The 12,770-nt window shown below is 38.0% G+C and overlaps 1 protein-coding gene across 1 annotated transcript in view; it reads right to left on the bottom strand.

The window, feature by feature from the left end:
• The window catches only part of PDSS2 (prenyl (decaprenyl) diphosphate synthase, subunit 2), a 387,297-nt gene that overhangs the window by 125,620 nt on the left and 248,907 nt on the right, over window positions 1–12,770 (bottom strand). Inside the window, exon 4 of the mRNA XM_006839955.1 lies at window positions 7,355–7,429. Coding sequence (XP_006840018.1) covers window positions 7,355–7,429 — 75 coding nt within the window. The remainder of the gene's footprint in view (window positions 1–7,354; window positions 7,430–12,770) is intronic.

Raw genomic sequence — 12,770 nt, 5'->3', positions numbered from 1 at the left:
TATATTGGGTCTTATTTCCCTTAAGCGATCTTCCTTTCTCTAAAGCATTTAGTCTGTTTTGTGAACCTTTGTCTATTTACTCTTGGATCATATGAGTTGTTGTGTTTTTTTGAAGAGCAAAATGCATCTTGCTAATCTTTTTATTGTGTTATAGTGAAGGCATAAGACTTTGCAGGTAAGAGAGAATGCATGACTTCCTAGTAGGTCAAATCACATTATTTTAAAATTGTATTTGAAAGCTGCCTGTGAGCCAAAGGAAGAGAAGCATAAAGATGACACAAAGAAATGCCAAAGGTATCTGACTCCATCCATAATGATACTTTTTATGGGAGAAGAATCTACTGAAAGTATAATCTGTACTTCTAAAAATAGAATGCATTTTTTATTGCTCTAAAGGCTCTGTGTTAAAACTAGTTCTTTTCTAAGAGAACTGGATTATTTTTTAAATTCCCTAATTTTCCTAAGATGAGGACCAAGCCAGTGTAAGCAAGGTCCTCTAAAGATAGGGAAGCGGTTGTGCTGCTCCCCATTTTATACCAACGTGAGTCAAAGATACTGAAGATTCCTAAAGAAGAAAAGGAGTGGTTGTGCCAGGATTCTCAGTGGTTGGCAGGTGAGATGTAGTTATTTCCCATGATGAGAGTTAAAATAATGTAATCAACTCTATGATGAAGTCTTCTGTGAGACTTCAATTGAAAGGAAACTTCCTTGGGGGTGTGGCATACTTCCAACATACTGGACACTCAGGCAAGGCTTGTTTGTTCTCTGCTGAGTCTCGATCTTGCATCTGGCTCATCCTCCCATCTCTAGTTCTTTGGACCTGAGCCAGTGGTCTGTTCTATTGCCTGCTGATGCTGGGAGTCATCAGCAGCCTGCCGGCTTATCTGCCTATCATGGTTCATCAGCCTTGCAGCTACATGTGTCAGAAGCCTCCAGCCTGACATCTTACCCATGGCCTTGGGGCTGACCACCTCTACAACTGTGTGAGCCACTCCCTTGATATAAATCTCAAAGGAGCTCTGGTAACGTAGTGGTTGCAAATCGGGCTGCGAACCGCAAAGTCAGCAGTTCGAAACTACCAGCTGTTCTGTGGGAGAAAGATGAGGTTTTCTGCTCCTGTAAAGATTTACAGCCTCGGAAACCCTGTACAGGGTCACTATGAGTTGGAATCGACTCCATGGCACAAACCCACCAACCACCATATATACTTATGTAAGCTTTAATGGTTTTGCTTCTCTAGAGAATCTAGTTTAAGATATTTAGATTGAGTGAGCAATTTGCTAGAGGATTCAAAGGACTCAGTTTACAGAAAAACTCACAGCTATGATTTATTACAGTGAAAGGCTACAACACAGAAAAGCAATGGGAAAAGGAGCATGGGAGAAGTCTGGGGGACATCAGCACAAGCTCCCAAAAGAACTCTCCCCTTGGAGTCACATATAACCCAAAAGACCAAATCCACTGCCACTGAGTTGGTTTCAACTCCTAGTGACCCTGTGTAGGGTTTCTGAGGCTAAGAATCTTTATGGGAACATATAACCTCATCTCTCTTTTGCAGAGCTGGTCGGTTTGAACTGCTGACCTTATTGTTAGCAGCCAACTCCTAATCTACAGCGCTACCAGAGCTCCTTTGGAGCCACACAGGGTAACCTTAATTCTTCCAGCATTAAGTTGTATGACAACATATGAATTTTTGTCTATCAGGGAAGCTGAAGAGACCGGGCTTCGGGTTTTTACTATAAATTGGTTACATAGGAGGAAGCATGACTGTTAGTGGTGAAAGCACTTGGTTACTAACCAAAAAGGTTGGCAGTTCGAACACACCGTAGGAGAAAGATGTGGCAGTTTACCTCTCTAAAGATTTACAGTCTTGGGAACCCTACAGAGCAGTCTACTTTGCCCTATAGGGTCGCTATAAATCCGAATAGACTCAATAGCAAAGGCTAAGTCACATCGGTACCCGCAAGCTGATGTTAAGTGCCTTTGAGTCAGTTCCAAATCATAGTGGCCCTATATAGGGTTTCTGGGAGTCCTGGTGTGATGTTGTAGGATAAACACTGGACTACTAACCCTAAGGTTGGTGGTTCAAACCCATCAGTCACTTCTCAGAAACCCTATACAGGGTCACTGAGTTAGAACCTACTACACAGCACTTAGTAACATTAGCACCGGGTTTCCAAGGAGTGGCTGGTATGTCTGACCCACTGACTTTGCTTATCCTACAATGCCACACAGGACTTCACTTACAAACTATTGTTGTGTTGGTAAGTGTCTTTGAATCTGTTCCAACTCATAGCGACCGTATGTAGTGTTTCTCAGAAGTGGCTGGTGGGTTTGAACTGCCGACCTTGCAGTTCAAACCGACCTTGAAGCCCAGTGCTTATCCTACAGCACCACACCAGGACCTGGCAGATACTAAAATTCCAGGCTGCCAAAAGGAAAGCAGATGTTCAGTATAAACCATATTATCTATACAAACAGCTGAGGCACAGTAAGCCACCCTTATCAATTAGGGAATGGTGGGAACACACTCAAAATTCAACTCCCCAGATGCCAGCCTAGAAAGCAGGTTCTTAGGATAACAGTCTCAGACCTGCTATGCTATTTCATTTCTGCACAGCTAGTATGTTGAAAATATTCTTTCGTTTTCACTGAAAAAAAAAATCTCACTTTCAGAATTTTAAATTTTTTTCAGTTTCTTTTTAGCAAATAGTATAAAATAGAGCAAAGTTAAAAACTAGAAACAATCTAAGTGTTCAAAATTAGTGAAATGGCTCAGTAAACAGAAATGCAGTAGTGTGAAGAAATATTAAAAAGTTTTAAAAATTACAATTTTGAAGATTTTTAAAGACGAAAAGGGCTATGCTGAGAGAAAAATCAGGACACAAAATTATATATACAGTACTATATATGGGGAAAATATTCTAGAAGGAAATTTACAAAAAAATGTATCCATTATTCATTTCAGGGGAATAGTTACGCAAAAACTAATCTTCAGTTTCTACGTGACCTTTTCCTGTGTTTTAAATTTTTGTTTAAAGAGCATGCATTTATATTTCTAATCAGAAAACACATAATAAAAAAAAAGATAGTTATGTAAAAAGGCATTTTATATAAAGGACTATGGATTCAAAGCAAAGTTTGTTAAAATGTAAAATATTTACTGAATCTAATGAGTAATAAAGGAGCTCTGGTAGCGTAGTGGTTAAGAGCCAGGTTGCTAACTTAACAGTCAGCAGTTGGAAACTACCAGCTGTTCCGTGGGAGAGAGATGAGGCTGTCTGCCCCCATAAAGGTTTATAGCCTCGGAAAGCCTAGGCAGGGTTGTTGTGAGTTAGAACCAACTCCACAGCATACTACCACCACCACTGAGTAAGAGGAGTACAATGTATAAAGTAAATGTTGTTGTTGTTAAGTACTGTGGAGTCGTTCTAACTGGGACATTCAAAATAGCCAACAATTATTTAAAAATATAAATTTTCTATTTAATATGCTTGTTTTTTCAATTGTTGTTGGTGTTACGTGCTGTCAAGTTGGTTCTGACCCATAGCGACCCTGTATAGGGTTTTCAAGGAGCAGCTGGTGAGCCTGAACCACCAACCTTGCAGTTAAAACTGACTTTGCAGTCCAGCACATTAACCAACAGTTCCACACTAGGACCCCTGGCTAATATAAAATAACATGTAAAGAGGAATTCTTTGATAAACAGTAAAGGAAGTACACCACCAATTTTTATTGAAACAAAAAAATGGTTCACAAAGTAGCAGAGGCAAAGATAAAAATCATATTTTTAAATGGATACCACAAAGGGTGAGTTTCCTAAATTTCTTTGCTGTGTACATGAAATTACACTGTTTAGTGTTACTAACATAAATCAAATATACTTGTTTACATAGTTTCTTCACAAGGAAAACAAGGTAGTTACTAGGTAGTTGGAGGTGATTTCTGATGTTTCCAAAGTCAGTTCACCTCTATTTGTTCTAATGTATCGATCCTAGACAAAGAGCTGCTACTGTACAGAAAGCTATTTTGTACTACCTAGACTTTCCTTTGCTGCATTAAGTTGCCATATAGAAAACAGAAGGCTATTGTATCCTCTTATCCCTAGAGATGAAATCGTTTGCAGCTTATTTTAAATCACAAAGCAATTCTTTTGTGAACAGAATTGGCCCAAGGCAACGGAGGTTGTGCAACAAAGATCCATGGAGTCGCCTCGCTGCCCACATGACATCCACTTGTGGTTGCTTCCCGGTAATGCCAGAACATGAAAATCTTGATGGCACTCCGATGTGGGGGCAGTGCTCTCTGTTTCTGAAGTGTTCCCAGATTCCAAAAGGCCTTTGCCATGGCAAGCACACACAGGAAAAAAAGCCAGACTTTTTCTGGTTAGGAAGGGAAATGTGGTTAACCTAAATTGGTTCTGGGGCGCAAAGGAGTATCAAGAAGTACTCCCTCTGCTGCAGGTCAACTATGAATTTTTTGTTTCCTTTCAGAAAAGACTTTTTACAAGGCTTGGCTATATTCAGAAATTTAACTGCTTAAAAAGACACTCAAGTTCTTAAAAAGATTGTGTTTGAGGAGGAGGTGTGGAAAGAGAGTTGTAGAATAAAGTATTGCTGCAGATTCTTTTTAGTAAAATGTATAGCTAATTAAAATCAGCAGTCAGTGCTTGCTAAGTGGTAGTTCATGTATGATCAATAGTCCTTCAATGACTTTGTTGTTTCTACTTTTCTCTTTCCCAGGAAGAAATAGAGCATATTATAAAAAACAAAACAAATCAGAGGGGGACTCATAGTCAAAATACTGGGGGGTTCGGATGATAACACTGTCAAACATGCATTAACAAGCAATTTTTAGCACTATGCTTTTCAGCCATCTGTTACTACCAATTTCAGTCTATTCCCCTATAAAATGGGATAACTAACAAATGTCACCCTTTCATAGGTTATTATGTACAAAGAAAATAGAGAACCAAACTGTAAAGTGCTACCTATGCATTTTATTGTTGCTACTAGGTCTGGTGGTGGTGGTTGTATGCTGCGGAGTTGGTTCTAACTTTTGTGACGCTATAGACGGTTTCTGAGGCTGTAAATCTTTATGGGCGCAGAAAGATGAATCTTTCTGCCTCAGAGCGACTGGTAGATTTGAACTACTGAGCTTGTAGCTAGCAGCCCAGCTCGTAGCCCACTATGTACCAGGGTTGCTCCTTGCCTGACATATAGAGAGTGCTTAACAAATGTTTAAGAAATTCTTAATGAACTGCACTAATTATAGTAGAAAAATAATTTTGTTGTTGTTAAGTCGTTGTCTGAATAGCGACCCTGTATAGGGTTTCCGAGGAGTGGCTGGTGAGTCTAAACTTTGTGACTCAAACCCATCTTATGGTCCGGTGCTTATCCTACCAGTGCCACACCAGGAGTCTGGACAAATAGTAAGAGTATGTAAATAAAAAACTTTAAAACTATAAAATAATAACACTTACATTTAAAAATTAAGATTTTACATGGAACTAAACCTTATATTCAAGTAAGTTGAATGTGTCAACTGCCAGAACAGGTCATTATAATGACCCTTGCCGGTGGGGATCTCAAGTGCAGCAAATAGATGCTACCACATCAGCTTTTATTCAGGTATGGAGGCCATGTACCAAAGAAGTAGAATGAGAAGGCTAAGAGCTTGAGTTCAAATTCTAGCTAGCAAGTTGTGTAATTTATTTAATTCTTCCTAAATCTCAGCTTTTACATCTACAAAATGCAGATAGTAGTAGTACCACTTCTCAGGGTTTCTGTGAAGATTAAATGAAGAAATACAGGCAAGTCATTTAACACAGAGAAATTTACTTCATTTTCAGCATGATCATTAGCATAATTAGAATACAGAGTGACGTTGTATGAATGAAACTAGACCAGAAGTGATCCATTTCACAATCCAGTATTAATCCTCAGCCATGGTAGTGAACCATGCTTTTGCCTTTAAAAAACCTGGCAAAGAGGGTTGGTTCATTATGATCCTTCAGATACCCTATCAAGTCCCCACCTACCATGATGCTGTTAGGTGAGATTAGATGTGCCTATGGGGAACTGGTAGCGTAGTGGGCTGCTAACCTCAAGGTCGGCAGTTAGAAACTACCAGCTGTTCCGCGGGAGAAAGATGAGGCTTTCTGCTCCCGTAAAGATTTGCAGCCTCGGAAACCCTGTGCAGGGTCACTATGAGTCAGAACGGGCTCCACAGTAGTCAACAACGAAAACAACATGGGGAACTGTGAGTCCTGGTGTGACGCTGTGGGTTAATGTGCCAGATTGCAAAGCCCTTTGAACCATAAGGTTGGAGGTTCAAGCTCACCAGCTGCTCCTTGGAAACCCTATATAGGGCTGCTATGAGTCGGAACCAACTCGTCGGCACTTAACAACAACATGGGGAACTGTGGTTCCCTAAACCCAATGTTAGCAGATGTCCAAAGTGCAGTTCTTCATATTTCCTTAACCTCTGGACCATTCAGAGTTCCAAGATTACCTTTAAAATTTGAATTTCTTATCCAACTTTCTAATGCTGTATGTTTCACTCCCAGCAAAATCTGTCTTTCTTTCTTCAAATGGAAATGTCAAAAGCTTAAGATGTGCATACTTTTTTCTAATTTGCAGTGAATGAGTTTTTGCTAATACAGAAGCTACAGAAGTTAGAATAATGAAACACTAATATCAGGATCCCTTATAATAGAATATACCAAGGTAAATGGCAGTGGTAGTCAATGAAGCAATTGCTTTACATCCAATATCCTACTGAAATGGAATAAATGCATTTTAAGGAAATAAAATCTAACCCTTCTTGAGATGTCCTGCTAAATGAGTCAAAAAAAAAAAAAAAGCCTTAATTCTAAACCTTAAAAATTATTCAAAATAATTGAGTTGGGCAACCAACCTATTTCTTAGCATGGAAAATTTAATAATCAAATCAATTCTGGATCTTAGCTTTGTAAGACATCTCTCCCTGCAGACAGCTAACTTCTTGGGATCCTGGACCCTTCTTTTGGGACATGAACAGTCCTTTCCTATGGGAAAAGGCTGAGCACAGCCTGCCTGCCTGTCAGTGCTACCTGACAGTGGAAGGGTCCTGATGTCTATGGGGCTGCTGCAGATTGAACAGACTGCAAATCCAGCAAGAGGACAAAAGGTTGTTTTAATTGGCTAAATCCGTTACATACTAAGTGTCTGGCTACAAATCTGTAGCCCAAACAGTAATTTTAAAAAATGCCATGGACAATTTAAGCACAAAACAAGAGTGACATTTTCAACCATCAATTCTAGTTTTGCCACAGGGCCTTTAAAATACTTTTTAAAGACTGTGAAACCCTTACCTTTGCTGAAGTAGAATTTTCATGGTATACTCCTTGTACCAAGTCCATAAGAGCACTTGCTATAAGTTCCACAACCTAAAAAACAAGAAAAAAAAAAACCAAAAAGCTAAGAAACAATTTTTAAGATTCATCCCTATTTTTATCTCCAAATGTCTCAGAAGGCTTAGTAGCAAATGCAGGAATTTAGCTTGATAGAGAAAAAAAATGAGGTTATGTGCAAAGATCCTGGCAAATGGCATTGCCCACCTGGATACTAAAGCTGTGATCCATTTTTTTTTTTCAGTCATAATTCAGTAAAAAATAATCTTATATACACAGCATTTGACTGATATGTACAAAAATCCTGTAACAGCCATTTTGAACATAAGCTTAAATTTAAGATAGCTAATGAAATTTTAACACAATTTAAATTCTGCATGCTATTTCTGTCAGGTGGATACTTTTCCAATATCCTATTCTGGGAGCCATTACAATGCTAAATTTTATATTTAATACAGAAAGAGAAGCAAAATCAAAAGAATGGCTAACCTTTCAAATATGTTCATTCTGTTACACTTAAAATGTACTGTGGATACATTTGGTGCAGAGTTCCTGGGTCAAATATACCATAAACACTGAAAATTTTTACAGGAGCTGTAATTCTGAAATTGTATTAATCACACTTGTATCATCTTTAAAAGGTGCAGGCTACCTAAAAAACAACAACAAAAACAAAAACAAAAAAACAAGCAAAATCCAAAGCTTTGAACTTGTTCCAGAATGTAAAACAAACAGGAAAAAGAAAATGGTCTCTTTGGAACTACTGTACAATTTAGAACTGTTTGCATAAACCATCTTAATTCTAAAGGGAAAACTAGCACATTTATTATAATGTTTAATGCAGTCGTTTCAAACAGGAATTCCTTAAGGCAATGCCATTTGCCACTTACCAAGTCTTGATATCTTGTCTGTTTAACTTCTTAAATTATGCAATCCTATATCTGATTCCTACTCTTTGCTTCCTAAAATTATGCTTAGTTCTGATTGAATTAAAGGATTTTGTTTCAGCTTTTATCATTCTTATAATTAAAGACATTATTAAGTCAAAGGATACAGACACAAATGACAAAATACTTCAGTTTCATGTACACTGGATTTACTAAACCTTTTCTTAGAGAAAAAGAACACTAATTTATAGAAATAATATTTGAATACATGAACGTATCTCCAAATTTATACTTACATTCATATTGCACAACACATACAGGGCTGCTGATAAGGAAATTGTGCTAATTTAAAGGCATATTTTTTCTAGCTCTGCAGATGGGCTAATTTGTAAGACCTATACAAAGTCTTTTTTTAAATCGCATTGCCCTTTAGGTAACCAAATACTTAAGAAATATTGTAGCAATATGAGCTGCAGAGGAACTGGAAGGACAATGATCCTACAGTGTTACCAGATGTGTTGAGTTATTTAAGTGGGGAAGAGAAAAAAATGAATGGATTTTTTTCCCCCTGAAGGTATCAGATAAGCCCTATTCCAAAATCCAGGAGGATCGAGTATCGCCAATAGGTCTATGAAAGAATGTGACTAAATGCACAGCATCAGATTGGGTTACAGTTTATACAAGCAACATCCCAAGATCCCCCTGATGGCTGGACACATAATACAGATCAATCACTCACTTAGAAATGTTATGGTTTTCAAACAGTTTGAGCTCTGAGACCAGCACTAGTAATGTGAAGAGGGATTTACAAAGAGAAAGTCCAACTCTAAATGTCAAAACGATGGTATGAACCATTAACAATGGATCTGTCTGTGATAGCCACACAGTTTTCTTACTTTCCTGAAATTCCAGACCAGACAGAAGCAACAAAATCATTTTGTTTGGTGGTTCTTCTCTTAATTCAGCTAAGAGAGGCAGACCTGTACTTACAAATTCATAATTCATATGACCTGTACTTACAAATGAGTGTCTGCTTGAGTAGAATATGCCTTATGGTCAAAGACAACTATCAAGGAAAAACGTTAGGGCTTCTTTAGGTTATTAACAAGCAGATAAATGAAAGACAATAAAAAGCAGGAATAGCCTATGGGAGTTGAATGTTACTTACCCAGTGCACATATAAATCTTTTTCTATCATCTGTAATGTTTATGTTACTTTTTAAATTATGCCAAATAGAGATCTGTTTTTAGTATTAGCTACCTTTAAAATCACAAATAATACTAGAAGGACTACAGCCACTCTCACACTTCAGTAAGAATCCTTTAGTAAATTATGTAATGCTTTTCTTTTCTTTGTTTTTAAGTTGGCCTTTAACATGGGCATTCACCTGTTTAGATGTATGTTGAACTTAACTATAAGAAAGCACTTGCTTAATGACATCCTCCCACCTGCCCACCCAGCCTTTTGAAGAATGATTATCCAAAATGCTATAAGGACAATGGTAAGCAAGGGAGAGTCCAGAGGCCTAAGGGGAGGGTTCCTGTGGCTGAGTCCAAGCCCTAGATTCACTGGAGTTCTAAACAAGGGCAACAATGAAATCATTTCAAAGTCACTGTTTCTCAAGCCTAGGGTGGTAAGTACTTTCCATCACAAAAAGACATTGGCTAAAAGAGCCCCAATGCAGAACTGTAATTGAATAGAGAGAACATCCCAAGGAACCAGTTATTTAGAGTCTAGATTAAGGCTGACACTCATTTTGCTTCAGATTTTGAGCCAATCAATGAATTGATCTGAGCTTTGGTTCTGTGAAACTATACAATGAGGGGAAATTCAAAAGGTGATTCCTTAAGGTCATTCTCAGCTCTCTAAAATCCTGAACTTTACTATAAATGAATCTTCATATTTGACTTATAATTAAGCAAGTAAATTTGAAACCTGCTGTTGACAACTTGGATAGGATCTTTCCCTCAGTTTGAACTCTACAGATTATTTTCCTTGTGAAACTTTTTCTACCTAAATCCCCCTTGGTTATAATACAATTATAATAAAAAAACAATTTCCTTTTTAAAAACAACAACATTACAACCCACCCCACCAGTTGGAAAAGCAGTTCTAGTTAGGTCACTTAAAGGGCATACTACTGAGTTCTAGGTCTTAAAGTTCTATAACTGTTGTTGTTGTTGTTAAGTGTCGTTGAGTCAATTCTGATCCATAGCTACCCTGCATAGGGTTTCCAAGGAGCGGCTGCTGAGCTTGAATTGCCAACCGTGTGGTTCAAACCAACTTTACAGTCCAGCACATTAATCCACAGTGCCACACCAGGACTCCAAATGCTTGCTAATAATTCATACATATTGGATTCAGAATGGTATCAGTTCATTCTTCAAAGCCCCATCAAATAAATAATGACAATAGTTGTCCATTATCACTGTCTTCTCTAATGAGTAAATATGTAGAATACTTGGATGGCTACCTAGAAGAGTTCACTGCTACACTCTATACTTGTGTTAACATAAAAGTATGTTCTATATTCTCCATATATAATATGGTGGTGGTGTGCTGTGGAGTCCAGTCTGACTCACAGTGATCCTGTCTAGGGTTTCTTAGGCTGTAAATCTTTATGAGAGCAGAAAGTCTCATCTTTATCCCACAGAGCACCTGGTGGACTTCCGAATAATTGACCTTGCTTAGCAGCCCAGTGCTTAAGCCATTACACTACCAGGGCTCCTTGTATATAATATAGACATTCCAAACCCACTGCCATCAAGTTGATTCTAATTCATAGCAATTCAATAAGTAGAACTGCTTTGTAGGAGTTCTGAAACTATAAATCTTTACAGAAGCAGGCAGCCTCATCTTCTCAAGTGGCTGGTGGGTTTGAACTGTCAACCTCTGGTTAGAACCCACCATGCCATTGGTGCTCTTGTATAATATAGAAGTGTAATTTAAATTTCTGAGTGCTGGTGTGGTGCTGTAGGATAGGCACTGGATTGGTAAACACAAGGTCACCAGTTCAAACTTACCAGACACTCTTAGAAACCATATACAGGGTCCCTATGAGTCAGAAGTGACTGCATGGCACACAATAATGACAACAACAACATATTCCATAATCAGTATAAGTCTTGGATAGATATAACAGGGGAAACAAGAGTAGAGTACTTTTAAAATTGTGTGTACACAAATATTTTAGAAGCAAATATTTAGTTTGACAACAGAACATATTCAAAAACTACTTTAACACAAATCAGAGATCTTTATAACATTGATTTACTGTTGTTGTTAAGTGCCATTGAATCAGTTCCAACTTATAGCCACTCTGTTATTGGGTTTCTGAGGAGTGGCTAGTGGGTTTGAATTGCTGACCTTGTAGTGAGCAGTCCAGTGCTCATCCTACATCGCCACACCAGAACTCCTTGATTTATTGTATCCTAAAACACTGACAGTCACCATCAATGCTATAAAGTTTACTTTAACAGCATCATCAAATCAGTTCCAACTCAGAGCAACACTGTATAGGATTTCCGAGGAGTGACAGGTGGGTTTGAACTGCCAGTCTTGTGGTGAACAATCCAGTGCTTAACCTACAGTGCCACACCAGGATTCCACTTTAACAGTCTAGAGAAAACTAAACAAGGAATAGTTTCTGCATTTCTGAAAGTTGTGAGAATAAAAACACTGCTTCCCTATATACATGCAAAAGTAAAAGTGCTCTCTTCAATTTGTGTTAATGGGTTTAAATCTGACTCGACAGCAAAGTGCTACGCTGTCGCCCAGTCTTCTCAATGATGCCTTAGATTCCAGTGAACCTGAAGTGGCACCCATTTGCAAAGTCAGGATTACAAATTGATTTCTCCTATCACCTCCCTATTTTGCCTACCAATAAGAAAGCCCCAGCATAAGAAAGTATGTAGACAGTGCTTGCTGGTCTGAAGCATACCGTCAATCTCTTCCACTTCAACCACCACCCCCTTACCAAAGATAAGGAATGTCTCTGTCATCTGTAAAAACAATCCGTTAAAGGATAAGAGGGAGCATAAAGTGCTACTCACATAACATTTACACTGTATGAGGGGGCTTCAAAAAGTTCATGGAAAATTCCATATCTCTAACTTCAATTTTTCTATGAACTTTTTGAAGTCCTCATATTACGTGTTAAAAATAAACTAGAGGTAAAGTATATGATGTACACATATGCAAATATTATACCATTTTATAAGAAGGGGGCTTCATAAAGTTTGAAGAACAATTCATTATTTTTAATTATATTTTTCTACAGACTTTTGGAAGCCCCCTCCTATAAGAGACTTGTACATCATCAGATTTTGGTATCTGCAGGGGGTCCTGGAAACAATCTCCTGGAGATATCGAGAGATGACTGTAGTTAGTATCAGATACATATGAACTTTAACATCAATTTGATATAACTGAATTTTTTTTTTAAGGTTTTTATCGTGGATTGAGTGAAAGTTCACAGGGCAGATCATCA

Source organism: Chrysochloris asiatica, unplaced genomic scaffold (genome assembly GCF_000296735.1).
Source record: "Chrysochloris asiatica unplaced genomic scaffold, ChrAsi1.0 scaffold00027, whole genome shotgun sequence".
Classification (NCBI taxonomy): domain Eukaryota; kingdom Metazoa; phylum Chordata; class Mammalia; order Afrosoricida; family Chrysochloridae; genus Chrysochloris; species Chrysochloris asiatica.
The sequence above is the reverse complement of the archived record's forward strand: the minus strand, read 5'-3'. Positions and strand labels throughout refer to the sequence as shown.